This window comes from Ochotona curzoniae, unplaced genomic scaffold (assembly GCF_017591425.1).
Source record: "Ochotona curzoniae isolate NIBS_2020 unplaced genomic scaffold, NIBS_Ocur_1.0 contig_2688, whole genome shotgun sequence".
Lineage (NCBI taxonomy): Eukaryota > Metazoa > Chordata > Mammalia > Lagomorpha > Ochotonidae > Ochotona > Ochotona curzoniae.
The window spans coordinates 6,882,883-6,908,707 of record NW_024465553.1 but is presented as its reverse complement, the minus strand read 5'-3'; the positions used below and the strand labels follow the sequence as shown (position 1 = coordinate 6,908,707).

General features: G+C 44.6%; 2 protein-coding genes across 4 annotated transcripts in view; both read right to left on the bottom strand.

Annotated features, from left to right (window-relative positions):
* The window catches only part of TRIP11 (thyroid hormone receptor interactor 11), a 54,876-nt gene extending 41,540 nt beyond the window's left edge, over window positions 1-13,336 (bottom strand). The window contains exons 1-5 of the mRNA XM_040975147.1: window positions 12,908-13,336; window positions 7,370-7,428; window positions 6,744-6,854; window positions 4,934-5,194; window positions 1,492-1,560 (exon numbers count right to left, since the gene is read on the bottom strand). Of these exons, the coding sequence (XP_040831081.1) occupies window positions 1,492-1,560; window positions 4,934-5,194; window positions 6,744-6,854; window positions 7,370-7,428; window positions 12,908-13,046 (639 nt within the window). The 5' untranslated portion in view covers window positions 13,047-13,336. The remainder of the gene's footprint in view (window positions 1-1,491; window positions 1,561-4,933; window positions 5,195-6,743; window positions 6,855-7,369; window positions 7,429-12,907) is intronic.
* A 3,885-nt stretch (window positions 13,337-17,221) lies between these two features.
* Window positions 17,222-25,825, bottom strand: part of ATXN3 (ataxin 3) — a 34,703-nt gene continuing 26,099 nt past the window's right edge. For 2 of the 3 annotated variants that reach the window (XM_040975143.1, XM_040975144.1), the window contains exons 10-11: window positions 25,220-25,326; window positions 17,222-21,257 (exon numbers count right to left, since the gene is read on the bottom strand). In XM_040975143.1, the coding sequence (XP_040831077.1) occupies window positions 21,163-21,257; window positions 25,220-25,326 (202 nt within the window). In that variant the 3' untranslated portion in view covers window positions 17,222-21,162. Of the gene's footprint in view, window positions 21,258-25,158; window positions 25,327-25,825 lie in introns of those variants that run through there. The other variant, XM_040975145.1, reaches the window with a different exon arrangement.

Below are 25,825 nucleotides of genomic sequence, written 5' to 3'. Positions count from 1 at the left end.
ACCAGGGAATATCAGCAGGAAAACAGTGAAACAAAAAAGGAGTGTGAACATCATTTCCTTGACACCTGTGACCATGAATAGCTCCTTCCCTAAGCAAAGAATGGAGCCAGCACCTGCCCTAGGGCTGGTCTGAACTTTCCCAGCACCCCACACTCTCACTGAGCTTTCTTCCCATCAACCTCATGGGACTGCCAGCTTGGAAACCAAGATTCTTGCCATCCCTGTCAACACCATCAGTGTGGTGAACTTCCTGGCAACTTTATCTGGAGGAGAGTCCCTAACAGGCGACTAGTTGGACCAAAACCCACATGCTCAAGTTTCTGCCCCTGGGGCCAGCGCTGCAGTGCAGGACTCATTGATTTGCAAGCTGCCCATGACAACGCCTCCTGTAAGAGTATGGCTTCTCCTCCTGGCTGCTCTGCACTGTGTCCAGCTCCCTACGAATGTGCCTGTGAAAGCAGCAGAAGACGGCCCAAGTGCTTGGGCCTGTGCACCCAGGTGGGAGACCTAATGAGGCTCCTGGTTTCTAGTCTCGGTTTGACCCAGCTCTAGCAATTGCAGCCATCTGGGGAACGAACAGCAGACAAAAGATCAGGGTGGTGGGGCTGTGTGTGTGTGCTGTATGTGTCTCCCTTTCTGTCTCTGTATAAAAAAACCTTTAAAAAGAATCTAGAATCCTGCTGCTATTCTTGCTCCCGTCCTTCAGAGGCAAGAACGTGCAACTTTAATTCTCTGACAGGACCACCCAGGTCTTTCTGGTAAAGCCCTCTTTTGTTTTACCTAGCCAGAGAGGATTTTATGATTTATAACCAAAAATCCTTGTCTATAAATTAGCCTCCCTTTCCTGAAAGGACATGTGGGTGCAGGCTCCCAAGGCTTTGAGCCACCCTCGACCGCTTTCCCAGGCCACAAGCAGGAAGCTGGAAGGGAAGTGGAGCAGCTAGGACATGAACTGGTGCCCATTTGATATCCCAGTGTGTGAAAGGCGAGGATTCAGCCACTGAATTATTACAGTGGGCCCACATTTAAATCTCAAAACAATCCTGTATGATGACACTGCTTTACTGATAATAAAACAGAGGCTGGGAGGGCTTAACTAACCTGCTCAAGGCAGCCCAGAAGGAAAGTAGGGTAGCCAGGCTTCAAACCCACATCTGACTCTGGAACCAACCTATACTTGCATTGTAACAACTGGAAAAGTAAAAAATTCTAAATCTGACAATATTTGACATTCTAAAAACTCAGTGTTGTTATTATATGCAATTAAAACTTGAAAAAATTTTATTTAGCACTTGAGCCATCACCAGTGGCTTCCCAGGGTGTGTGCTGCTAAGCAGCAGCTTGAACTGGGGGCAGAGCTGGGCTCCAATACAGACGGACAGACGGACACCGTAGGCAGTATCTTAACACTGCACCAAATGTCTGTCCCAGCATGCTTTTAATGCACAGATTTTTATATGCAGAGTAACCATTATCAACCAGCTGACTTACATTAATGATACACTGAAGTTTATAGACTTCATTTTGATCAGAACTATGTGTTCCTTTGGCCTCAGAAATCTAGAAAAAGAGAAACAGAAAATAATTAAAACACCTTTTTTATAAAATAGGAATCCACAAACTAAGCTTAACAAAAAATATTTTTTAAAAAAATGGATATTTCTCGAACAGATTCTAATTAAGGAAAGGCAAATATCTTTGTTTTAAGATTTATTTTATTTTTATTACAAAGTCAGATATACAAAGAGGAGGAGAGATAGAGAGGAAGTGGAGCTGTCGGGATTAGAAACAGAGACCATATGGGATCCCGGCGTGTTCAAAGCGAGGACCTTAGCCACTAAGCCACGCTGCTAGACTGAAGGCAAATATCTTTTAAAGAATCTAGTTCAGTAGAGAGTAATCTACAATTAAGATATATATGCCTTAATGATACATAAATATATAATAAATCATATAACATAAATATATATTTCATCACACACATAAACATATAAAATCTTAATTATACATAATATATAAATAAATCAGCTGGCAGATGCTGGCACAGGGGACAAATTCTGTCAAGTTAAACTGCAGAGCCACCTGGACAGTGCAAGATCCAGAAATGGGAGTGGGCCCATTAGAAAAAACAGTGGGCACTTCCTTGTTGGGTTACCACTCTGACTGGTGAGCATGAGAACCAGGACTGGGCCAGGCATGGCTAGACAGAGAATGCCACCTGCTGCCAGATGTGTGGGCTGGATAGTGGGGCTGGTAGGGTTGAACTAAGTTTCAATGCCCATTAACATGTATGAGAGCTTAACAGGATGTGGGACATATTGGAGTGGTCTGCTGTACATATTGGCAAGCACGGGAACCAGTGTAGTGGGTAGGCCTGATGGGGGTTATTGTGGGTCACTGTAACTAAGCTGCAGCTCCCTCTGGTTTACAAGAATGTGTGGTGGGGACGATTGGGTTGGGCTCCAACACCCATTGGTTTGTGTAGAAGACAGGGCTGGAGACAGAACTGACGCAACAATTGCAACCACCAGCATGTGCATTAAGTTGGGGCAATGGACTGTGCCAGACACTGTACTGGCAAGCACACACAAGAATCAGGTCTGAGATCAGCTCAGATGAAGTTTCTTTGGGCATCCCCCCCCCCCACCCCAGCTGAATTGCTGGACTAAGAACCGCAATCATGGAGAGAATTGCAGGTCTCATGGTCTGACCATGGAGTGCATGTGTCAGAGCTGGGCCTCCTCAGTGGCTTAAGAGCAGTGGACAGCATGTCCAGGTGCACATGGAGGATAGGGAAGTACATTTCAGTCTGCAGAGGACACCTGGTACCATAACAGAGGATGGAGGACAGAGTAAATTAATCAACTACCCTAGCCAAGAGTTGGCAGTGAATATCTGGGCAAATGGAGACTCTTAAGGTGGACTACGTCAACCAATGGGTTCTGGAGAGATTTTATCGTACTTGGAGTGGCGAGATCAGCAGTAATTCAGAACTGTTGAACAACTGAAACCTCTTGAGCAGGACCCTTAGAGCACACCCCATGTTGGCAACCCTGGGATGGTTGGGAGGCTGGGTGTGGCTTCTTCCCTTATCTCCCTCCTTCCTCCAGATGCAGGAAGAAAAAAAAAAAGAATATGGAAATGGTGATGTCACCCACCTTCCTGTAGCCCCTGAGCCTTATCACCTAATCAACTAGGTTAAAATAATCAAAAAATTAAATTTTAAAAAATCTAGTCCAATAGAGAATAACATACAATTAAGATATATATGAAAGATGATACCATATCCAATAATGTTACTAAATAGGGAGACAACAATTTTACAAAAGACTAAGGACCAAAAAATAGACTATTAGACTTAGCTTAACAAAAGTTAACTAAGCACCTTTCTGTAAGGAAGTATCTAAAGTATCAAATTACTTAACATGAATGTTAATGATCCAGTAGAAATCTTTCAAAAGTTATTTTATCCAGACTATTTCTATCCCAATACAGAATAATCTTTGTCTGACAAGAAAATAAAATTACTTTTGAATTCTTCTCATTCAAGCTGTATTTTGTATTTATCTTTACCGTAAAACTGTTTAACTGATACCCAATAATTGTGTATTATGGCGTACAATGTGATGATTCAATACCTTTGTGTAATGTTTAATTCATGGTCATTGGCACTATCTACCAAATTAACCCTTTATCACTTCTTAGTGGTAAAGATATTCAACATTCTTTCTTGTAGCTATTCTGAAATACAGAATCCATTGTTATCATGGTTGCCCTATTGGGCAACAGAACAGCGTAACTTCATGTCTTAACTTTCACCTTCTTATACTTGCTGACCAACCTTTTCCCTCACCCAAGACCCTGGTTACCACTCATATGGTGGTCTTAATTACCAATGACTATATAATCAGGTTAGTGGGTCAAAAGCTGCACCAGGGCTGAAAGAACAAGGTCTAGCAGAAAGACCACAAAATTTGGAGTAAAAAACACATGTACATGAACTGCAACTCTTAACAATAGATATGTCACTTCGAGTGACCTCTGCCCCCTTGTAGGGTACCCATGAAAAGCTCCAGGCTCCATGCTTTGCCTGGCCAGGCATCAGCTATTGTGGCCATTTAGGGAGTAGACCAGTAAACAGAAGATCTGTTTCTCCTCTTCTCTGCAATTGGTTTTGAAATACATAAACAGTCTTGTTGAAAAGAAAGCTTCTTCACTTGAAAGACAGACAAAGTGAGTAAGAGCGGGAGATCACCCACCCACTGCTTCACTTCCCAAATGCCTGTAACAACCAGAGCTGGGTCAGGCCGAGGCCAGTGTCCTAGAACTCAACTTGGATCTCCCAATTGGAAGCAGGGACCCAGACACGTGGTCTTCACCTGCTGCCTCCGAGGGTGCACATTCGTAGAAAGGTGGAACAGACAGCAATGCCTGGGCAGTTGAATATGGGATGAGGTGTTCCAGGAGACACCTCAACTGCTGTGCCAAAGGCATACTCCATGATGATTTCGTTCTAATGCGTGAGAAATGACCAAAGTAGCTTAACACATTCTAGAGCAGCTTTTATCAAAATTTTCCATTTCATCTTATCCCAGCTGATAGAACCCCCACCAACAGCCCAGCAACAGCTTCAAGCACAGTGCCTGGGGGACCTGTGGTCTCCACGGGAGAATCCTCAGAGACTCTAGGCGAAAGATGTCGGGTCAGAGTCCTGGAATTGCAACAATTTTAAAGAAAAAATTCAACCAAAAATGTCCCCAAATCCTGAACAGAAAGGAAAACGACCTGGGCAAAGCCCTCCCAGTCCCTGATGGACTGAGCACTGAAACACAGGCTTTCTGTTTCCTCCTCCAGGGGAGCCCTGCAGACAGCTGTCAAGGCAGCACCATATTTTTATTGTAGTTTTCAAAAGCTCTTGAAAATTTCCACCTACCTCGGCTATGTTTTTCCAGTGGCCAACCTCAGATTCCAGCCTCGAAACTTCACTGGACAGCCGGTTAATTTCTTCTTGTGAGGAAATTATGTCAATGAAGTCCATGTCGTCACTGTGGAATGCTGACGTGTGATGACTGGCCCCGTAGCTGAACGCGGATGATGTGGCAGGGATGCTGCTAGCTCCCGAATGGACCGACTGCAGCTTTAGTAGCTGGTCCTGCAGCGCTGTCTGTCTGGCTTTAAGGTGGCTGATTTCCACCTGCATATTTATAATTCATATTTGAGAATCACTTACTTACCACTACTGACTTTTTTTATTAATTAACACTAAAAGGGATAATAGTAATTTGTCCGAGATATCCAGTGATGATACTCTAACTAAGAGACAGGCATTGGGCACAGTGGTCAACTCACTGTGTGGAATGCCCACAATCCACATCAGAGTTGTAGCCCTGCTTCTCTTCCGCTTTCTTGTTAAGGCATATCCTGGGAGGTCCCAGAGGCAGCCTATGGAGTTGGGTACCTGCCACCTACAGGGGAGACCAGATGGAGTCCCCAGCTCCTGGCTACAGCCTGGTAGTCCTGGATGATGTAGGTATTTAGAGAGTGAACCAGCAGATACAGGATCTCTTTCTTTTTATCTCTACCTTTCACATAGAATGCAAACATTTTTTTTTTAAATGGCTTTTAAAAAGTAAATGCAGGCCTGATGGCGTGGCCTAGCGGCTAAAGTCCTCGCCTTGAAAGCACCAGGATTCCATATGAGCACTGGTTATAATCCTGGCAGCTCCACTTCCCATCCAGCTCCCTGCTTGTGGCCTGGGAGATGAGTGGAGGAGGGCCCAAAGCCTTGGGACCCTGCACCTGTGTGGGAGACCTGGAAGAAGTTCCTGGCTCCAGGCTTTGGATCAGCATAGCACCGGCCATTGCGGTTACTTGGGGAGTGAATCATCAACGGAAGATCTTTCTCTCTGTCTCTCCTCCTTTCTGTATATCTGACTTTCCAATAAAAATAAACAATTTTTTTTAAATTAAAAAAGTAAATGCAAGGGGCCAGCACCATGGTGTAGCAGGTAAAACTGCCATCAGTGACATAGGTATCCCATCTGGTGCTTTTGGAGTCCCAGCTGCCCCACCTTGCTCCAGCTCACTGCCCACATACCTGGGAAAGCAGTGGAGGATGGTGTAAGACCTTTGGGTCCCTACACCCATGTAAGAGACCCAGATGAAGCTCCTGGCTCTGGCTTGGCCCAGTCCCAGCAATTAGAGTCATTTGGGGAGTGAACCAGTAGACAGAAGATCTCTCCCCAGGCCCCTTCTCTCTGTAACTCTTTCAAATGAATGAATACAATTTATAGGTGGAATTTATAGGGAAAGGCAAAAGCAGAGAGAAAGAGCCAGCAATTTCTTAGTGTTCTGTTTCCTATCAATCTCAAAGGATGAGAAGAAAAGTAAAAGCTGCGTCAGTCTGTATCCATGGAACACTTCTGGTGTGGGAGTCTTATGGCTGACCATGGTTGGAGTCCCACTTCATCCACTGTCAGTGACAGGTAACTTTGCACAAGGCTGTAAACACAGCTAGAAGAATGCTTTGGTCTGTAAATTCAATCTTTTTAGATAAGAAAACACAAGGGGCCACGATTAGGATCTCAAAGAGAAATGATGTCAGAGATCCTGGCCTTAGCCTTGACCAGAAGGAGCTCCTGGCTCCTGGTTTCGGATCGGCTCAGCTCTGGTCATCGCGGCCACGTGGGGAGTGAACCACAGATGGAAGATGGCAGATCTACGTGCTAATGCAATGACCTTACCTCTTTCTGCTGCAGTTGACCTCTGTAACTTGCTGACTGCTGTTTTATTTGAAGCTCTGATGTTTCATGTTTCTCTTCAAGATCAGTACATAGTTTTTTGAGCCTTTCATTCTAGAAGAAAAAAAAATACTATTTTCAACAAAAGGACTAAAAGTAATAGTTATGTATCTGGCATTATTAAAAAACATCGATCTTTACAAAAAAAGAAAGGTCAAAGAATTCTTGACGTTAAAAGTTAATTTGCTATTTCTATAATATTCTTAAAGTCTTTGCACACAAATATTATCGGTATTTTAAAGTTAGAGAATTGGAGAGTTGCAGATTAAACAGGGTTGCATTCTTCACATTATACATAAATGCACTTCTACAACTCCACGTACTGTTCAAACATAGTGATTCTTAATAATAATTTGCTGCTTTCCAGGATAAAAAAATACAGATGGGCATTTATTTAAAAAATAGCGAACTGCAGTAAAATGTAAATATTCTCTTCATCAAAGAAGAGTGATAAAAAGCTCTGGGTGGGGGAAACAAGACAAATAAGAGGAAATAAAAAGTAGAAAACACTGCATTTTAAAAAGAGAGGACTGAAATAAAGTGCCAGTGTGGTTTTAAATTTTCCTTACCTCTGACTTTAAGATCGAATGAAGGGCTTCGATTTCACTTTTTCTAGAAGTTGATAATTCTGTTATGAAAGAAACAGAATCCCTGAGCAAATCTGATCAATGCCATTTGAAGTAATAACAGGCGTTTTACAGAAAATAAATTTCACTGAGTTTCGACAGACTGGTAGGCTTACATGAAAGTAAATTCACAGCACACTTTACCGGATTTTCATCACAACTTTCCATTGCTACTAATCACCGGTCACAGGAATCGCTCGTGTCCTCTAAGCCCTGCAGCTTCCAGCTTCCCTGGCCCCATTTTGCATAGTTCTATGCATTTTCATTTAAAGTTATGAACATTTAAAAGTAGGCAAGCTAGAGTCAGAGCCTGCTAACACTAAAATGACATCCTCGAAGCTGTCAGAAAGCCCTCATCCAGAGTCAGGAGGTTTTTTCCCCCTAGGTACTAGCATGTTTTAAACTACTTACATAACATTGTAGCTATTTTTATTCTTATTGGAAAGGCAGATTTACAGAGAGAGAAACAGAGGAGAGAGAGAAAGAAAAATCTTCATCTATGATTCACTCCTCAAATGGCTACAACGACCAATCTGAGGTCAGGGGCCAGGTGCTTCTTCCAAGTCTCTGATTGGACGCAGGACCCCAAAGACTTGAGCCACCCTCCACTGCTTTCCCAGGCTGTAAGCAGGGAGCTGGATCAGCAGTGGAGCAGCTGGGACACAAACAGGTACCCATAGAGGATGCCAGCATTTGTAGGCAGAGGTTTAGCTAGCTGAACCACTGTGCCAGCCCCAAGTTACCAAGTGCCAGCCAGCATTTTAATATTATAAAAAAACTTCCAGTAACAGGTTGTGGTGTGGAAAGATAAACCTCTGACTGATGGGTGGTGGTTTGAGTCTTTGCTGCTCCACTTCAGATCCAGCTCCCTGCTAATGTTCCTCAGAAAGCCGTGCAGACGGCCCACATTCCTGAGCTCCAGTACCCTCATGGGATACCTGGCTCTGACCTTTGGCCTGGCCCACTTCCAGCTGACGTAACCATGTGGGGAGTAAACCAGCAAATGGGAGATTTTTGTCTCTCTGTCTTTCCCTCTCTGCAATTCTGCCTCTCAAATAAATAATCAAAAACAAATAAATGAATAAATAAAAAACAAAACAAAAACACCTTACGGTTTAAATCAAAGAAAATTCAAGCGGCATGTAAGAATCGCAGCCACCTGCATGTCTTGTTTTGAAAATGACCAGGTAGGTTTGCTTCTGTGGTTTGTACATCTCCCTTTAAGCCCTGAGAGGTCTAATTGCTTCTGAAGAGGACAAAGTATAACCTGCTTAGGAAGGTAACTGTTCAAAGCTACAATTATTTCCAAGAGCAATTTAAAGGATTATGCGGATGTCCACCACCTGCCCCTCCCTCCCTTCCCTTAAATCTCCCAACTCCTGGCCCTTTTACGAGGGAGATACTCCACGCAGATTAAAAATGTGAACTCTCCCAATGAGGGAAAGCCACATGTACCGTCTGCTCATGTTAGTGGTCAGGCAGAGCCAGACACACCTCACACTCAACGTTCTGATGAACTCTAAAAAACTGACAGTGGCTGCAAGTGCCCCCAGCTGCTAGATAAGGACAATATGCTTTGTAGAGGTTAAATAGTTACAAATTGCCAATAATTCTATGTGTTGCACCCAGATGCAGAATTTCAACCCGTGTCTATGTAATTTAAAAGCCCAAGTTCCTAACCTTGCCTTAATACAGTTGCAGGATAGCAGCTTTATGGGGCCAGTGCAGGGATGTATCAAGCTAATCTTCAGCCTGCAGAGCCAGCATCCCATATGGATACCAGTTTGAATTCCAGCTGCTCCACTTCCCATCCACCTCCACTGCTTATGGCCTGGGAAAGCAGTGGAGGGTGGCTCAAGTCTTTGGGACCCTGCACCCTCCTGGGAGACCAGGAAGAAGCTGCTGGCTCCAGGCTTTAGATCAGCACAGTCCTGGCCATTGTGACCATTTCAGGAGTGAACCAGTGGATTAAGATCTCTCTATCTTTTCCTCTTTCTCTGTAACTCTCTCAAGTAAAAAAAAAAAAAATTAGAAATAAATCTTAAAAAATAAAAAAGAGAAACTTGGTAATACTGCCAACACGGCTGGTTTTCAAGGTGTCCCAGCAGTGGTACTGTGACCTGCTTTCCTGTTCCATGCTGGCACAGTGTAAACAATAAAAGATTGTTAATGTACCTATAAACAGTAATATTATTTCAACCCCAAACAGACTGTATGTATCGCATGCAATAAGATATTGTGATGTAACCAATGAACGTACAATCAATGTGAGTCAGACTGCTTACGATCTACATCAAAGAATTGTAAAACCTAATATACTTTTAAGATCCTAAGCTACTCGGAAATGGGGAGGGAGAGCAGAGAAATCTTCTATCTCCTTAGAATGTGTGAGGAAGACGTGAAGTATAACCTACCAGGAACATAACAGGTAATTCATAGACAACAGACTCGAATCAGCATTAAACAATAGTAAAACTACAAAGACATATAGGGGGAATCAAGAGGGAATCTGACAACCTTTTAACAGGAGGTCATATGCACAGAGCAGGCGGGAACCCCAGAGTGGACCAGGTGGATAGGAAGAGGCTTGTATCCCAACCCTGAAGACTCTCGGATCCTCACCAAGGACTATCAGTACGGGCACCAAGGACTACATCCCAACTGCCAAGGAGACCACGGAGAATTAGAGTGCCTTGGAGGCCAAGAACTCTGAGGTCATCCACCCCTTTTTGAATACCACATGGGATGCAAGAAGCCCAAATCCTTCCTCACAGGATCGAAGGTCATTGGAACAACAGCCAGGAACCCTGAGTGGTCTGCAGAAACAGAACAGTAAACTTCCTTCGGGACAAGGGAGAGAAGCTTTCTCCGGTCCTTACTTAATTCTAAATTTGGATCCCTATTCTCTCCTGCAATGACCACCAGGGTCGCTCCGGAGCCGCCCTCCCCCCCAAAAGCAAACAAACAAACAAAATTAAATAGATAGAGAACAACAAGGAAAGCTTAGAACAGACAGGAAACGGTCAGCGTGGATTCACATATACCTTACTAGGGAGGGCACAAAGCTTAGTTACTCCTCACTGGGGTATTGAAGATTTCCCTACACACCCCTCCTAAAACTGTTCTGCACCTCAACTGTTGACATATGCCTTGTTAGAGTTATAAGCCAGTTTAGACTATCCTAAAATCTGCCAAATTCAGCAAAATTATGATTCAACACTATAAACTGCTAAATACTAAAATGAAAATAGACACAAGACAGCTGAATAGTACCCTACAGCCATTTTAAGATGTATAGAAGCTGGTTGTATATAAACTAAAATTGAAATGTCAATGAAGTAGTCACAGGATGTGATTAAGAACTTGCATTTTTTAGCATATTGGTTACTCAATACCATGTCAAATAATTCCATAATGTTGTAAATTGTTGTTGATGTTGTGTTGGGGCTTTTAATTGATCAGGATGCTATTCTGCCAGCTCCACCTTCAGACCAGAGATGATCTCCCCAAGAAACAGTTGAATTTTTCTGGACAATAAGATGCTGGACTCTATGTTTGGAATATGTTTGCAAAGAAAAAATATTGAACTGAATTTGAACTGTAATACTGCAACAAGGTGGAGGAATCAATCCACCATGGGGGGAGGGCCCGAGGAGGGGTTGGGGAAATCCCAGAGCCTATGAAACTGTGTCACATATGCAACGTAATTAATACAAAAAAAAAAAACTAAAACAAAAAGACTGTTAATGACTGAACACACTACACTTGGATCACATTTTTAAATGACATACAAAACCAGTAAGTGAGGTATCAACCCAGTGCTAGTGCAAAATAAAATGAAAAGGATCAGGTAACTACAGAATTTTAATCACTCCTTCACATAATTTTCATGGAGCATTCATTAATTACCAACAAAGAAGCCACGTGCTGACTATACAAGGACTGAAAAAGTAGTCCAGGTGCTGCTTCAAGGGAGATGCCCGAAGTTGCACCAGAACATATGTTGCTGGCGAGCAACTCCAATGCTTCTCCAAGTACTGGCCATGTAAGCAGGCTTGGACCCTCACTCCAGGGGCTGCAGTTGGGTGGGTTATAGATGGGCATATGTGTATGAAAGTGCACACACACAACAAGTGGTGTACCAACTAGAAACAGTGGTTAACGAAAGACAAGATCCTTGGCCTTGAAAAAGCAGCAGCTCTGGATTCTGGAGGTAACCGGATCAGGACATTTTAAAGCAAATTTCTTCTTGAAAAAGCAACTGGCAAAACAACAGCAATGCATTGGAGGGAGGAGTAGGCGACAGGACATAAAAGGCAACAGTCTCTGGGACAGCTTTCCGGGGATCTGAACCCAAGCAGGAAGGGTGACCAGGGAAGCGAGCTGCGGTGAGCACCTGGAAATACGAGATGGCAAAGAGACAAAGCGGACATAAAGATGGCTAACTTAGGCAACTGGGCAGATGGTGAAACCATCTGAAAGCACAGCACACAGGGCAGAAAGGGCACAATGAACTCCACCTTGAACATGCCTTACATCCAGCTTGATGGAGGCATGCTTCCTGGCTCAAGAGGTCAAACCAACAGCCAACTCTTTGCTCTCAGTTTCCCAAGACTCTTCAACCCTTCTCTGGGTGATGACTGCCTGCAGGATCCCACAATGGTCAGCTCTAAATCCCTGCTCCCAGACGAGCCCACTGCACCTGCCACCCACAAGGGCCCCAAGAACTACAGCGGACTTCAGCAGCTCCCTCAGTCTCTCTGAAGAGATACCACAAACAATAAACAGAAGCGCTATCTTCCTATCTGTAATCCAGACAATTGTCAAGGCTTAACGCAGGACTTCCACCTTGTTCAATCAGAAAATAAAACCATCAAACGAGCTCTCGCCCAAAATAACAAAATAAAAACAACAGCCCTCTATGTGCTGGAAGGCAGACCTGCGCTGAAAAAATGTCCAAATTCTTCGGATCCAAACAGTTATCTACACAGGCAAGTATACCCGCAACACACACTGTACCAGCACAGTCGGCCAACAACCCAACACAACAAGGGAACTCGCGAGCAAATAACATCCCGGGGCCTCAGAGGGCAGGTGGCACCACCGCTTCAGAGTGATTTCAACTGTCAGGAAAACACACCAGAAGACAAGCACCACCCAAAACAGGTGCCTGTTTGTCCCGCGCCATTCTCCCAAGCGGGTCAAAGTTAGGAGGGCCACACAAGTGGTGGGCACAGACGCACCCAATTCTTCTGAGGATCTTGATATCTCTCTCTCTCCACAGAGGCACCCAACACTTTACAGGATCAGATCTCTCTCTCTCTCTCTCTCTTTCTCTCACACACACGTCCTGCGCCCCCGAGAGAAGGGGCTGGGCAGGAGGCAGGAGGAGCACTTAGGGGAAAGGACGGAGGGGCACCGTGTCCCGACCGACGCCCGTGGGAACCGGCCCTCCCTGCTTTCCCTCCCTCCAGCTGTTACCTGCTACTTCCTCCGCTCCTTCCAGCAGCATATCCTTGGTAAAGTTTGATATATGGCCAGTGAGGGACGCCAAGCTGCCCCCCACTTGGCCCAAAGAATGGCCTAGACCAGAGCTGATGCCCCCTAGCCAGGAAGACATCGCTGCGGGTTTCTGAGAACCGATTTTTTAACATCAAATCGCCGTCGTACGCTTCCTGACGATCCCGCCGAACTTTCTCCAACCGCGACTAATCCAGAATTCGGGGTTCAGCAGGTGACAGCACGATGTGGGGTTCCTAAGCAACGCCGGCGCGAGGGGGGCCCACCAACTGCCCCAAGACCCAGTCCCTCGTGACGGCGTCACCGCGAGCTGCTTCCGCTCCTTCCCACGACGTCCCACCGTTCGAGCAGGCACACGTCCTTCTGCCCTGGCTTTAATGACTTTGCCCAGTTCCGCGGGACACTACTGCCAACTCGACGCCGGCCGCCATGACACTCGCTCTCCAAGCGGCGGGGATCATAGAGACGCGCCGCGGTGGCGTAGAGGGGCCCTGCAGAGTCGCCGGACGCAAAGGAGCGTGGGACCGCGGAGGACTGCGTGCAGGGGCCTGGCGGGAGGCCCGGGCCGGGAGCTCGGGACAAGGGCGGCGTCCACGTCGCCCGCGGGGTCTGGCCGTGACAGCAGCAGTTGGAAGCTCCGGTTCTCGGGACTCTCCACGGCCGAGCTTGCAACCCTGCCCCGGCCACCTGGAAGCCCTCGACCCGGGAACTCAGAGGGCGGTCCTCGTCGTGTTCTTGGCTGTTTCCTTTCGAACTACATCCGCGAAAGCAGTGCGTGCGGTTCCAGGAGCCTTGGCTAGGGGGATCCGCGGGCGCTGGGGGAAGCGGCTTGCAGGAGCTCTTCACACGCCTCCGTGCCGTTTGTCCCACACCCTGAGAGGGCTGTGGAGGGCCCCGAGCTGTCCCGGACGGGTTGCGGACTGAGGCGTCCGGACAGGACCCGCACCTGTTACTGACAGCGTCAGTCACGGCCTGTCTCCCGGAGGCTTTGCAGCCCGCCTTGGGGACGCCGGCTCCTTGGGTTTTGCTCCAGAATCAGACTTCACCTCTGACGCGCTGTGGGGGTCATGGACGCTCCCCACCTTCGGTGGACGTGGGAGGCCCCGGCCTCACCTCGGCCACACGCTCGCACACACCTGACAGGAGGCCCTTTCCTACCGGAAGAAAGCTGGCTACGTGGCACTGGCGCGCTGGGTGCACTGGGGCGTGGGCACACAGCACCCAGCCCCGGAGACGTTTGTGCTTTTTGTTTTGAAAGCTGGGGATGATGGCTGTGCATTTCTGTTAAGAGCTGCAGTAAATCCACTAGCATCTTTTCTGAGCCTGTTCACGGCCCGGGATGGTGCCCACTCCGGGAATGCAATAGCAAAATGTCTTGCATCTTTGGAACCCTGTCTGCTGCAAACAGTAACTGCCCTCTGCTGGGGTCCATGCAGTGGGCGTGGATGGCACGAAGGTGTAAAGAGAACAGCTCCCCTGTGTGGCAAGGCCCCGGGGGGTTTCCAGCTGTTAGGCAAGGCCCAGCGGATTTCTCTCTGACCGCGTTGACACAGTTTCACCCACCTTTTTGCATGGACACTCAAGCACCCCTCTAAGAATTCTGTAGTCTATTGAGGCATTGTTTGCCCCTGTGGGATGGCTTTTGCCACCAACGTGAGCTTGAGAGTTAATGTTATTGATAATGTCTTGGTGAGTGGGCCTTTAACTGCGCACAGGAGTACAGTTAAACCCATGCCATTTCTGGACACCTGATTTTGTACCTGCCCATTGCCCTGAAATTGGGCCCAGACATATAGCATGCCTTCTGGGAAACGGCTTAACAAGAATTTTACAAAGTAATGGAAGTGATGGGAGTGAGAGCTGAAACTGCTATGGCAATAAATATAGTCATTGTTATCTCAAAGGCTAGCCTGCCTTTACAGTTTTTTGGAGCCTAGAAAATGTAATTGTTTTAGCTGCATTTATGATTTTTAGCTAGAGGAATTAAGGATGCTTTTATTAACAAAAATGCATTTGATTATTGCTTTATTGTTTATGGGGTTGTAGGAGTCTATAGTTGTAGGGGGATTTAACATTTGAAGTTTCTGTTTTAGATTTTAGGTTTTTCCCTTGTAACCTATTTTCCCATTAAATAATGGGTAAATTGTAGAAATAGAAATGTGGAAGGAATGTACTACTGATTAGCAGGTGCCTTGGTCTTGGAGTCCTGGCTGTCGCTCCATGGCTACTGTTGAAGAATGAATAATGGCTTGCTTTGAAGAATATGAATACAATGCTTTGCAGAATTATCTTTAGGGGCACCTGCTTAGCCTTGAAGTGCAGGCAGAGTGATCAAATGTCTGTACATGCCCCCTTAGTCTTGAAGTAAAAATAGAATAATTAGTTGCTTGTGCAGAAGCTTGTGAGGTGTTTCAGTAAATAAAAAGGACAGCTTTTTCTTGAGCTGTTGTGAGAATGCACCAAGTGTCTGTGTCTTTCTTTATCGCCAACTCCACGCACCCTTCCCGAGCTCCGAACTCGGCTGGAGCTGGACTCTGGCAGCCCTCTCTGCAGGGTGGATGCCTTTTAAAAGAAATTCGCACCCTGTTCTGGAAGTGTTTGTTACATGCTTTGCGTGTTTTTTATGGGCAAGGCATCCTCGCTTCTGAAATCTGCAGAGTGGTCCAGAGGAACACCTGCCGTATTACTCTGAAGCCACCAGGTCCATTCACCTTGGATGGCTGTGCATACATCATCTCTCAGCCCAAGCCTTTGTTCCTTATCTAGTCTCTGAAACAAGTAGTCTTTTTCTCAAGAGGCTCATTTCAGAGGGCAAGCTTGTGACCTGTCATATTATGAGGACAGTGGTCCCCAACTGGGAGGAGCTTACCCCTGTTTACCAAAAGCCCATCTCTCCTGGTCAAGTCAGTATATGTTAGCATCCAGCTCCCTGCTTGTGGCCTGGGAAAGCAGTAGAGGTTGGCCCAAAGCCTTGGGACTCTTGCACCCACGTGGGAGACTGGAAAGAGGCTCCCAACTCCTGGCTCAGCTCTGGCGGTTGGAGCCACTTGGGGAGTGGCCCACTGGATGGGAGAGTTTTCTTTCTCTGAAATTTGCCTTTCCAATAAAAATAGGGAATTCTTAAAAGGCAGGATTAGCAGGGACAGAGATCTTCCCTGCACAGGCTAAGCCTCTTCCAGTGTGTGCAGGCTGATGCCCTGCCCTCTGGACCTTGTGTTTCTCTTCCTGGAAGCTTGTCAGGTCTCCTGTTTATCTCAGACGCTCTAGAATGAATGATGTGCTCTTATGTGAGTTTTTGTTTCATTCATTGTGGCAGGCACTCAGTGAGGCCTTTCAAAACTGTGACCATTAGCTCTGTCAGCCAGTTCAAGTATTGATGAAGGATTCCTCTCTGGGGAGTCTGTTTCTTGCAGAAACTTAAACCAAAACTCCTGATCCCAGTCCACCTCCCATAGTTTCTTTCTCTCATTTTGTGTTCATTCCTGGTGTTCATGTTTGTTGACACTTGATCATTGGTTTTTGGTTCTGCTCACTCTCCCATTTTCATCTTTGAAAAAATGTTCAGATCTCTTCTGCTCTCACAGGAGTATTTGCTGGTCGTTCCCCGGGTGTTTTCCCCTTTTGTACAGTTAACTGAATTCCCACTTTTGACCTAGCTTCCATTCCCTGAACTCCGTTTTGGAGAACATTAGCTAGCAGCACTTCTGTCAGTGGGCAGCCTCAGGCCGTGAGAGCCCACTCTGGGTTCCCTGGGGCCAACGGTCTTGGGAACTGAAAATGCTACAGCTGTTCCATCTGGACAGGACCACCCTACGTGCAGCCACACTGTCTGCCCGGTGCAGGCTTCTGTTCCTAGTGTACTTCCCATCCTCCCGCGTGGGTTCAGGGGCCCCGAGGACCTCTGCTGTTTTTTTGTTGTTGTTGTTTAAAAGTTACATGTTTTGTCTTCAGGGTTAAAAAAAAGGTTGAGCAAAAAATAAAAGTTGAGCAAACATTTAAAAACATACATTGTAAATAAAAACTTGGAATCATAGGTTTGCTCTGTTACATGCCTGGAGCAGATCTCGGGGAGGAACCATCCTAGGGCTTTCCCAGCCCAGCAGCTGGTCAGGGAGCATGCGCAGTCCAGGGCTTCTCCATCCCCTGGGAGCCTGGGCAAAGGCAGGTTCTGACTCAGTGGGTCAAACTGTGGCCTGGCACTGCATTTCTGCAAAGCTGCACAGGCTGTTGTCCTCGAACTCTTACTCTCTGAAGTGGCACAAATGAAAAAGGAAATACAAAAGCAAACATTCTCTTTATTTAATCATCTTTGATATTTAAAATACAACTCATGGAGCATCCACAGTAACAATCGAATCCTAAGCATTACACAGTGCTTTGGAAGCCCGGCTTTTCGCGGACCAGACACCAGATAGGAGGCCCATGTGGATGCCCTCAGCAAAGCAACTCTGCGAGGAGCACACACAGAGGGGCTGCAGGGTCGGGTCCTGAGCAAAAAGCGCACACAGCACTACCACAGGGCACTTGTAACGTGGCCAACAGACTATGCCTTTCACTTCAGATAGCTTTCATACTTCAAATATTTATACACAATAGTCATTTAAAAAAAAAAAACCAAATAAACAGGTATTCCTAGTAGTCCAGTGTTGTAGAAATTAACAATCACATTTCAAATGTGTATTTTCCTTTTTTAAAAAAATGGCATCATTTACCTTTGAATTACACCAGGGACCTCCTCCATAAATCAGGAATTCCTGCCTGGACAGACTTCCTGCTGTTTGTCCAGGAACCCCATCTTAAAATATTCATTGGTACATGATTAAACATGCCAATTAGTAAACATGAGATTAGAAGTTATTTGCATTAATTCTTAGATGCCAAACCATTTCTGAATAAGAACAAATTTTTCAACTTAGAAAAGAATTTCAAGAACCAAACTTCTTCCAGAAAAGCAGAAAATTGTTTTTATTATAGATCAGACTAACTTTAAAAATACAAAGCCAGTTCATTCCTTCAGCCAAAGACAGTAGTTAAACAGGAACTAGGAATGAACAAAAATTTTTGAATATGAAAAAAATATTTACAGTGCTGAAATGATTAGTTGATCCAATCTGATTTTTCTTAATTAAGGTCAGATTTCTAATTTTATTAGGGCACAGATAAAATAAACGACTCACTGTGGAAACAGTTTCCTCAGACCCCTCCAACTGAAGATTCAGTTTTTAATAGAAAATTATCAATAACTGGTTCCTGCCAAGAATTTAAAACATGGCTTTTCACTTAAGATTGACTAAGCACGAATCAGTCTTTCTTGGATTTGCACAGGTCCACTGGACCCGTTTTCAGAATTTAGCAATGCGTGGGACTGGCATGACTTTTTAGATGGTATGAAGTGTGTAGACACAATGTCACTTGGGCTATGATTGGAATAAAATTTGATTTAATATTAAATAATAAAAACTACTGGTAGTTTCGCCTGTAAGACTCAACTAGTTTTGAGCTTTTTTCCTCATTAACTTTGACATCATGAATAAAGACTTAATTAAGAAAAATCAACTTTGAAGAAAAAACAAAGCACCTCTTTCTGAAAAATATTCTGTGAATTGTAAATTATTTGGCTATGATCTTAGAGTTTAATTATAGGGTTTACCTGCAACAATCTTTTCAAGCTATTTACATTGCTGAAACATTTATGTTAACTGTTGTAAAAAAAAAAGTATTAGTGGAAGTTTTAGATTTGAATTTTTAAAGCACAAATAATTACTTACTAAACCATGATATCTGAAAAGATGAAAGTGGTATTTCCAAAGTTGGCTTAAAGTTTAATTACACACTTACATCACCACTATATATATTTTATCCCAGTAATACAAATTACATTAGAAAAAAGATACCAATAGTTTAAATATTAAACATTAAAGTGTTCCCAATTGGTAAAACAGAATGGAAATCTTTATAAAGTTCTTAGGAGAGTAATCATTAATTTCATTGTTCCTGATCTTATTGTAGGTGGTTTATAGTCAATGGTATCTCTTGTTATATGAACTATATAGCTTTGTATACTTTCTGATACTATATTATGAAGAATTGGCATTTTTCATAATGGCCAGTTAAGATATTAAATATAAATGTTCAATGCAATTTAAGCTAGTCCAAACAACATGGCAGCTTACTACAGATTCTAAATGTGCCTGCCCAGGATAACAATTCCACAAAAAACTACAGAACATTCAAACGTATCCAGCGTGTGCTTCGCTCTGCTGGAACCAAGACAGGTCACCATGTCACATCTACTTAAGTGCTTGAACTAGGGTGTATAATATATGAATTTCATAAAATATGCAACATTTAAATATATATTTAGTTTCTTCATTTTCCATTCGGTAGCAGCAGTTGAAGTACATGGGAAGTTTCATGTGATTTTCCAATAGGAAGAGATAAGGCCAACTCTGAATGGGAATTGTGACTGTATCCTGGGGACCCTTACATAAAATGTTCTGTCTTCAAATACTCAGGTTTATAAATCCTGAGGGAGTAGCACAAAACTCCAACATTCCTTGCAATTCTAGGTTTTAATTCTTCTGAAACATTTTCCATTGTTAAAAGAGGCCCTTACACTTTAAAACTCTTAACTTTGTGTAAATCTAAAGGAAATTTCAGAAAACTTTGAATTGGCACAAAATAATCTAAAACAACTTCTATACAAGAAAAAAATTATTTCTTAATCATAAATAAGATATTTTCTCTTTTCAGTGACTTAGTAATATATCACAGAACAGAAAACTTTCCCTGATTAAACATGTGCAGCCAGGCACCAGTAGGGTCGCACACCACTCTGAATTATTTAAGCTGTTGGTTGCAAATTCTTGAATTCTAGCTCATGAATGATTCAATATATCCAAAAGGCCCTCAGAAAGGAATGGGAACTGGAGAGCTGCGTGAGCTGAGCTGCGTGGAGCCCAGCAATTTCAGAGAGACATGGTTACACTTCATTGAAAGCATGCTACTCCATGGACCCAACAACAAACTCTGTGCATCTTAACTAAACAATGTTTATCAAAACTAAGGACTTGCTTATTAACACACATTAAGTATGGTGCCTTCTATAATCCTTCAGGTGTTTAAACAAGCAACTGTCAGATCACAATACCAATTTAAACATTTTCATTAGTAAACGGATCTTATGTTGCAGATCACATCTACTAAGCCCCAACCACTAACAACAGGTGTGATTCAGAGTCTACATTCAATTATGAATAGAAAAGAAAAAAATTATAAGGAAATAGACTAAAGTTGAAGGCCAAATTGTGTCTATCATACATTCATGGTGGGTATTTACATAAAATCATCTATCAGAAAGAAACCTGCTTGCATACTATGCTTCTATTTTTTCTCAAGTGGAGGAGAAAGGAAACAATAAGGCCCAGGAAAGAGTTACAACAAATCTGTAAAGTTGCGACATAACTGAAGAACCATTCACAAAGCAGCTCCAGAAGCATGCCCTTGCTTCACCATTTCTTCCCCGCTTTCTGTGCTGACATCAGACAGGGGAATGTGCCAGTCAGGAGGTGAGGACTGCTTCAGTGGGGGCTTACGGGGCAAGCCAGGACAGAGCAGGGGCGAAGAGTTGTACAAAAATAAGGAAAACCAGAGAGCAGGGACATTGTGTTTGGAGAAAATAACAAGGGGAAAGCCCCAAGGTCACACATGGTGCATGGATGCTGAGGGAGAAGAGTTTATCCTTTTGGAACCAGTACTATGATGCTAACCTGAAAAGGTGAAGTTGGTTAATAAGAAATAAAAGCAACTGTCAGATGAAAATGAGTCAAATGAGCCACAAGAGGCAAGACAGTAAAACTATAAGGACAAGGTTCTGTGGCAAGAGGCTAGTGTGCAGAGAAGTCCCACAGCACAAGGCTCTTATCTCAGGCATGTTAGGGATCACTATCAAAAAAAGAAAAAGGAACATTTAGAAAACTATTTCAAATGTCTTTAATTGCTAAATGCCTTTGGCTAGTGTGTGGAGGATCATTATTTAGTCCTAATAACAGACAGATTTTCCCACTTTTTCATCATTTTGTTTGCAAATCACCTAAAAGTCTCCTCTCCCCGGTGGAACACTGTTCTTTTGGGTACACTGCTGAAATGAACCCTATCCTGTCACCCCACAGGATAATATCAGAAAACCGGAGCATCTAAATCATCGTTTAAAGGCATTATTTTTTTCCTTCTGTTTTCAAGTGATTTTGTACAGTTTCTAAAGACATGGTCACAGCTGCCTGAAGCATGTCTTCTTCGCTCATAGTGTCATCTGTTAGGAAAGAAAAACATACATTTCTTAGAAATTTCTGGAAAATCATGAAAGTCACCAAAAGGTAACTTGCTTTAATGTTTATTTTTTTAAGTTGGCAGGCTAAGCAACCACCTGTGATGCCAGCATACCATATACGAGTGCCACCTTGAGTTATTTTTTTTAAAGACTTACTTTATTTTTCATGGGAAAGGCAGATGATAAACAGAGAGGAGAGAGAGATCTTGCATCTGCTGGTTCATGCCCCAAGTGGCTGCGATGGCTGGAGCTGAGCCAATCTGAAGCCAGGAACTTCTTCCAGGTCTCCCATATGGGCGCAGGATCCGAAGGCTTTGAGTCGTCCTCCATTGCTTTCCTAAGTCACAGGCAGGGAGTTGGATGGGAAGTGGAGCAGCTGGGATATGAAGAAGTGTCCATATGGAATCCCAGCACATGGAAGGCAAGGATTTAGCCACTGGGCTACTGCACTGGGCTTCAGCTTGAGTCTTAGATGCTCCACTTCAGATCCAGGTCCCCAATAATGATCCTAGGGAATGCAGTGGGGGATGGTTGGGGTGCTTGGGATCCCACTACCCAAGTGGGAGATTCAGAAGAAGCTCCTGGCTCCCATTTAGTTAACTACAGATGGAAAATTTTTATCTCTCAGTTTATTTTCTTTCAAATAAATAAGGTGATCATTTATTAGAAATATACGTATGTACATATATATTTGATAGGTAGAAGTGACAGAAAGTGGAAGGAACTAGGGAGAGAAATCCTCCTTCCACTGGTTCACTCCCCAGATGCCTGCCAAAGCCAGAGCAGAGCCGGGAGGAAGGTCTCCCGTGCCCCCCAGGAGTGGCAGGAAGCCAAGTGCCCGTACCATCATTTGCTGTCTCAGGTGCATGCCAGTAGGATAGCTGGGACTTGTGACACTTCCACATGGGTTGCAGGTGTCCCAAGTGGCAACGTGACCTGCTCTACCACAGCATCTTTCCAAAAAGGACTGAATTTCTTAGGAAATACATTTCTATGTGGCACCAGTTTCCTCTTCTGATTTTTTAATTCATATAAAATAAAATTCACTTTTATAGTTTAACATTTTAGTAAATGCACAGTTACATGCACATAACCAGGATAGAGTTGTTTCATTGCCAGGCCCCTACCTCCCTAGTTCCTTAGTCCTATGCAGTGAGCCCTCAGGCCTTGGTACCCACTGATGTGGTGTGCCCTGTGAGGTGCCCTTTCTTGCATTCCATATGAATGGAAACAATGATGCAGATATAACTTGTTCGACTTAGCATAACTGTAGCTGAGATTTGATCAATGCTTTGCGCTTTCCAAAATTCTTTACCTTGAAATAGCTATCAATGCAGAGTTGCAAAGGCGGCTCAGAGAATCTCCGCATCTCCTTTAACCATTTCACTCCATAGTTACAGTTTATGTAACTAAAGCACAAACCACAGCCCAGACCGTGCCACAGCACAGTGCTGTGTGCAATCCTGGATGGCATTCTACCGCGCCAGAGGATTCATGTGACCACACTGCCAAGACGGAACAGCACCACCAAGACCCAGCTCATGATAACTGTATCTTATTTACACCTGCCAAGGTGCACCCTCTTCCCTACCTGCTGGCAGTCACGAACCTGCTCTCTGACTTGACACATGGCACTGTTACAATGTTAGATGCATGGAGTCATACCAGACCTGCTGAGATGTCCTAGGGTTCCACCCCAGTGGCTGTATCTATCCATGGGGGCTTCTCATGGTGTGAAGACGTCACAGCTAACCATTCACCTACTGTAGGACTGATGGTGCCTTCCTGGTTCAGATTCTGACAACTAAATCTGTATAGACGGCTTGTATAGGTTTTTGTGTGGATATCAAACTCTACTTCTTGAGGACCAATGCCCACTGAGCATAAACGTCATATCCCAGAGTCAATGCTCTCTGTGTTAAGAGCAGCCAGGCGCTGGCAGTTGGTGTCTTTGGTCTTCAGAAGCCTGATGTGTGTTAGTGTGAATTTCTATGGGTTTATTCCATTCAGAATTTTTCAGCCATCATTTCTTTGGTCCCATTTCCTCCTCTTGTCTAAGATGCTCATAACAGATGCTGGGTCTCTGCTCATTCCTTCCAGTCTGTTCTGTGGCTCAGAAAGGGCCACTGCTGTTCCTGTCCTCAAGGCTACAAGTTCTGTCTTCTCTGTTCTGCTGCTGTCCATCTGCTGCATTTCAAATTTGTTACTGTTATTTTACAGGTATAAAACTCATGCGACTCTTCTTTGTAGCTCCTTTTCTTTGCCAAAACTTGTTTTTTCGCTGGATTCAAGCATATTCAACGTGACTGCTAACAGAAGCATTCTAACGACCACCGAGTGGCATCTTGGTTCTCCTCCGGGCTCCATATGGGAAGCCAGAGGAATGCCTACTTGGTACCAGTGGCAGCTCGTGCCCTGAGGCCAATGGCACCACTCAGCTGCCTGCTTGGCTTTCTCATGACACCACTCCAGTTGGCAAACTTAAAGGCTGACTTAGGCTCCTACTTGGCTTTTGCTGACAGGGCTGCAGTTGGAGGAAGGCCAGTTTGCTCTGTGGTTGTTGACCTGTACCGCTGTTTGTTATCTGAAAGCTTGTGTTGCGGGGCAGACACCTGGACTGGTGGCTAAGATGCTGCGTGGAAAGGCTCATCACTCCTGCAAGGCCTGAGTTCTAGTCCTGGTTCCACTCCCGAGTCCGGCTCCCTGCTGACATGCACCCCGAGAGGCAACAGCGATGGGCCCCACCACCCATGTGGGAAACCTGACTGAGCACCCACCCACCTCCTGCCTTTGCCAGGTCGAGTCCTGGATATAATGGGCACATAGGGCATGAAACAGCAGATGGAAATTCTCTCTACCTCTTACATCAATAAAACATATAAATTTGAAAATAAAGGCTAATCCCTCTCAGCTTTTGTCTTGCTGGGCAGCCCCTTTTGCCTGGAGACAGCAGGCTTTCTTCTCTTGGCCTGCACCTGTGGCTGCTCTTGCACCCATTCTACGACTCTCTGAGGCAAAAATCCTGGGTTGTCTCTTCAACGTGGTTCCTGTGCTCCAGAGGCCTCAAGCCTGTCTGTCTTTTCTCTTCCTTTGAGATTCTGACTCAGTTGTGTGGCCATACCAGAGCTTGTGTATCCATTTGACATAGGAAGGGTAACACAGGCAATTACCCATTTGTGGTAATTACAGGTAAACTAGCGCGAGCATGCGTGTGAGCTTTTGTGTGGCAGGACTGCTGATTAACATGGTTAGGATACATTCCAAAGCTAATGCACCCCTGTACATTCCCACTAGCAGTACAGCAGAGTCCTAGTTTCTGATTCTTGCCAATATATGGTACTTTTTTTTTCATTAAGCCACTTTCTCAGGTGTGCCAAGGTCTCTTCCTATAGATTTCAAGTGTATTTCCCCTAAAGACAACTCAAGTGGAACCTCCTTCCTTTTGCCTATCATTTCTACACTCTACTTGGTGAGAAATCTCCAGCCCTCCACCTGTTGGCTGGGCTGCTCTCTCTTCTCAGTGGGAGGGAGCTACACATCTGCCGACAAGTTCTTTCACTCTGCCTGCACGAGCAGGAGTTGCCTGAAGTTTCAGACTGTTACTCTAAGACCAGGTAAGGAACTCTGGATTTCCTGACAGCCAAGCATCCCAGCAGTTTTCCAAGTGGTAAACATATTTATTCTGCACCTACTGATATTCATTACTTCTGAGGGATGTCTGTGTGATCTGTGATGTTACAACTATTGTATTTATAATTTTAAAGCCAAAAATGGACTTCCCTAGTTGGCCTGCTTTTCACTCCAGGAAAACTGAGTAGCTCATAAGTTCATTTAAGAGTTCCAACATTAAAAAGGGAAAGAAGATTACAAGGCAAAAATCACATGGAACTTATGCATTAAACAGAGCATGCAGAAGATAAATGTGCATGGTCAGAGGGCTGTACCTAGATCACTCCCAGGGGCTCCAGAACTTGTGGTCAGCCTTTCCCGGGGCTGAGAAATCTGTCCTGGAGGAGCTGCCTGCTGCTGCTGCTGCTGCTCCTGCTGCTGCCTAAAACAGTGAAAAGGAATGATACGTTAAAAAAAAACAAGACTCAGGAATAAACACAGAATGAGAAATTCACTCACATGGAAAACAAAGTGTCCCACAGATAAAATAGGCACTGTCACATACGCTGACACCAGGGTAGTGTCTAAGACTTACTACTCAAGAGACAGCAGGTTCCTGCGCTAAGCAACTTAGACAGGAAGTGTAAATTCATCACATTAACGGGCTATTTTCACCACAAAATATCTACTGTACCAAAGAAGTCACAATTAGCTTTTCTTACACAATCCGTACACTGTTAACAGTGTCAGAAGTCACTGCAAACAGTACCTCCGAGGAGACAGAGCATCCTGTGACCATGTGAGCCAGCTGGACCAAACACTCCTTCTGGATCCTTCTCACTCAGCCCTGAGCAGCGGTATCTCCCTGGTCAGGAATTTCCTGTCCCCACACTGGGGGAGGCCTCTCAGTGCTGCCACTGTGTTCTCACTTCACTTTCCCT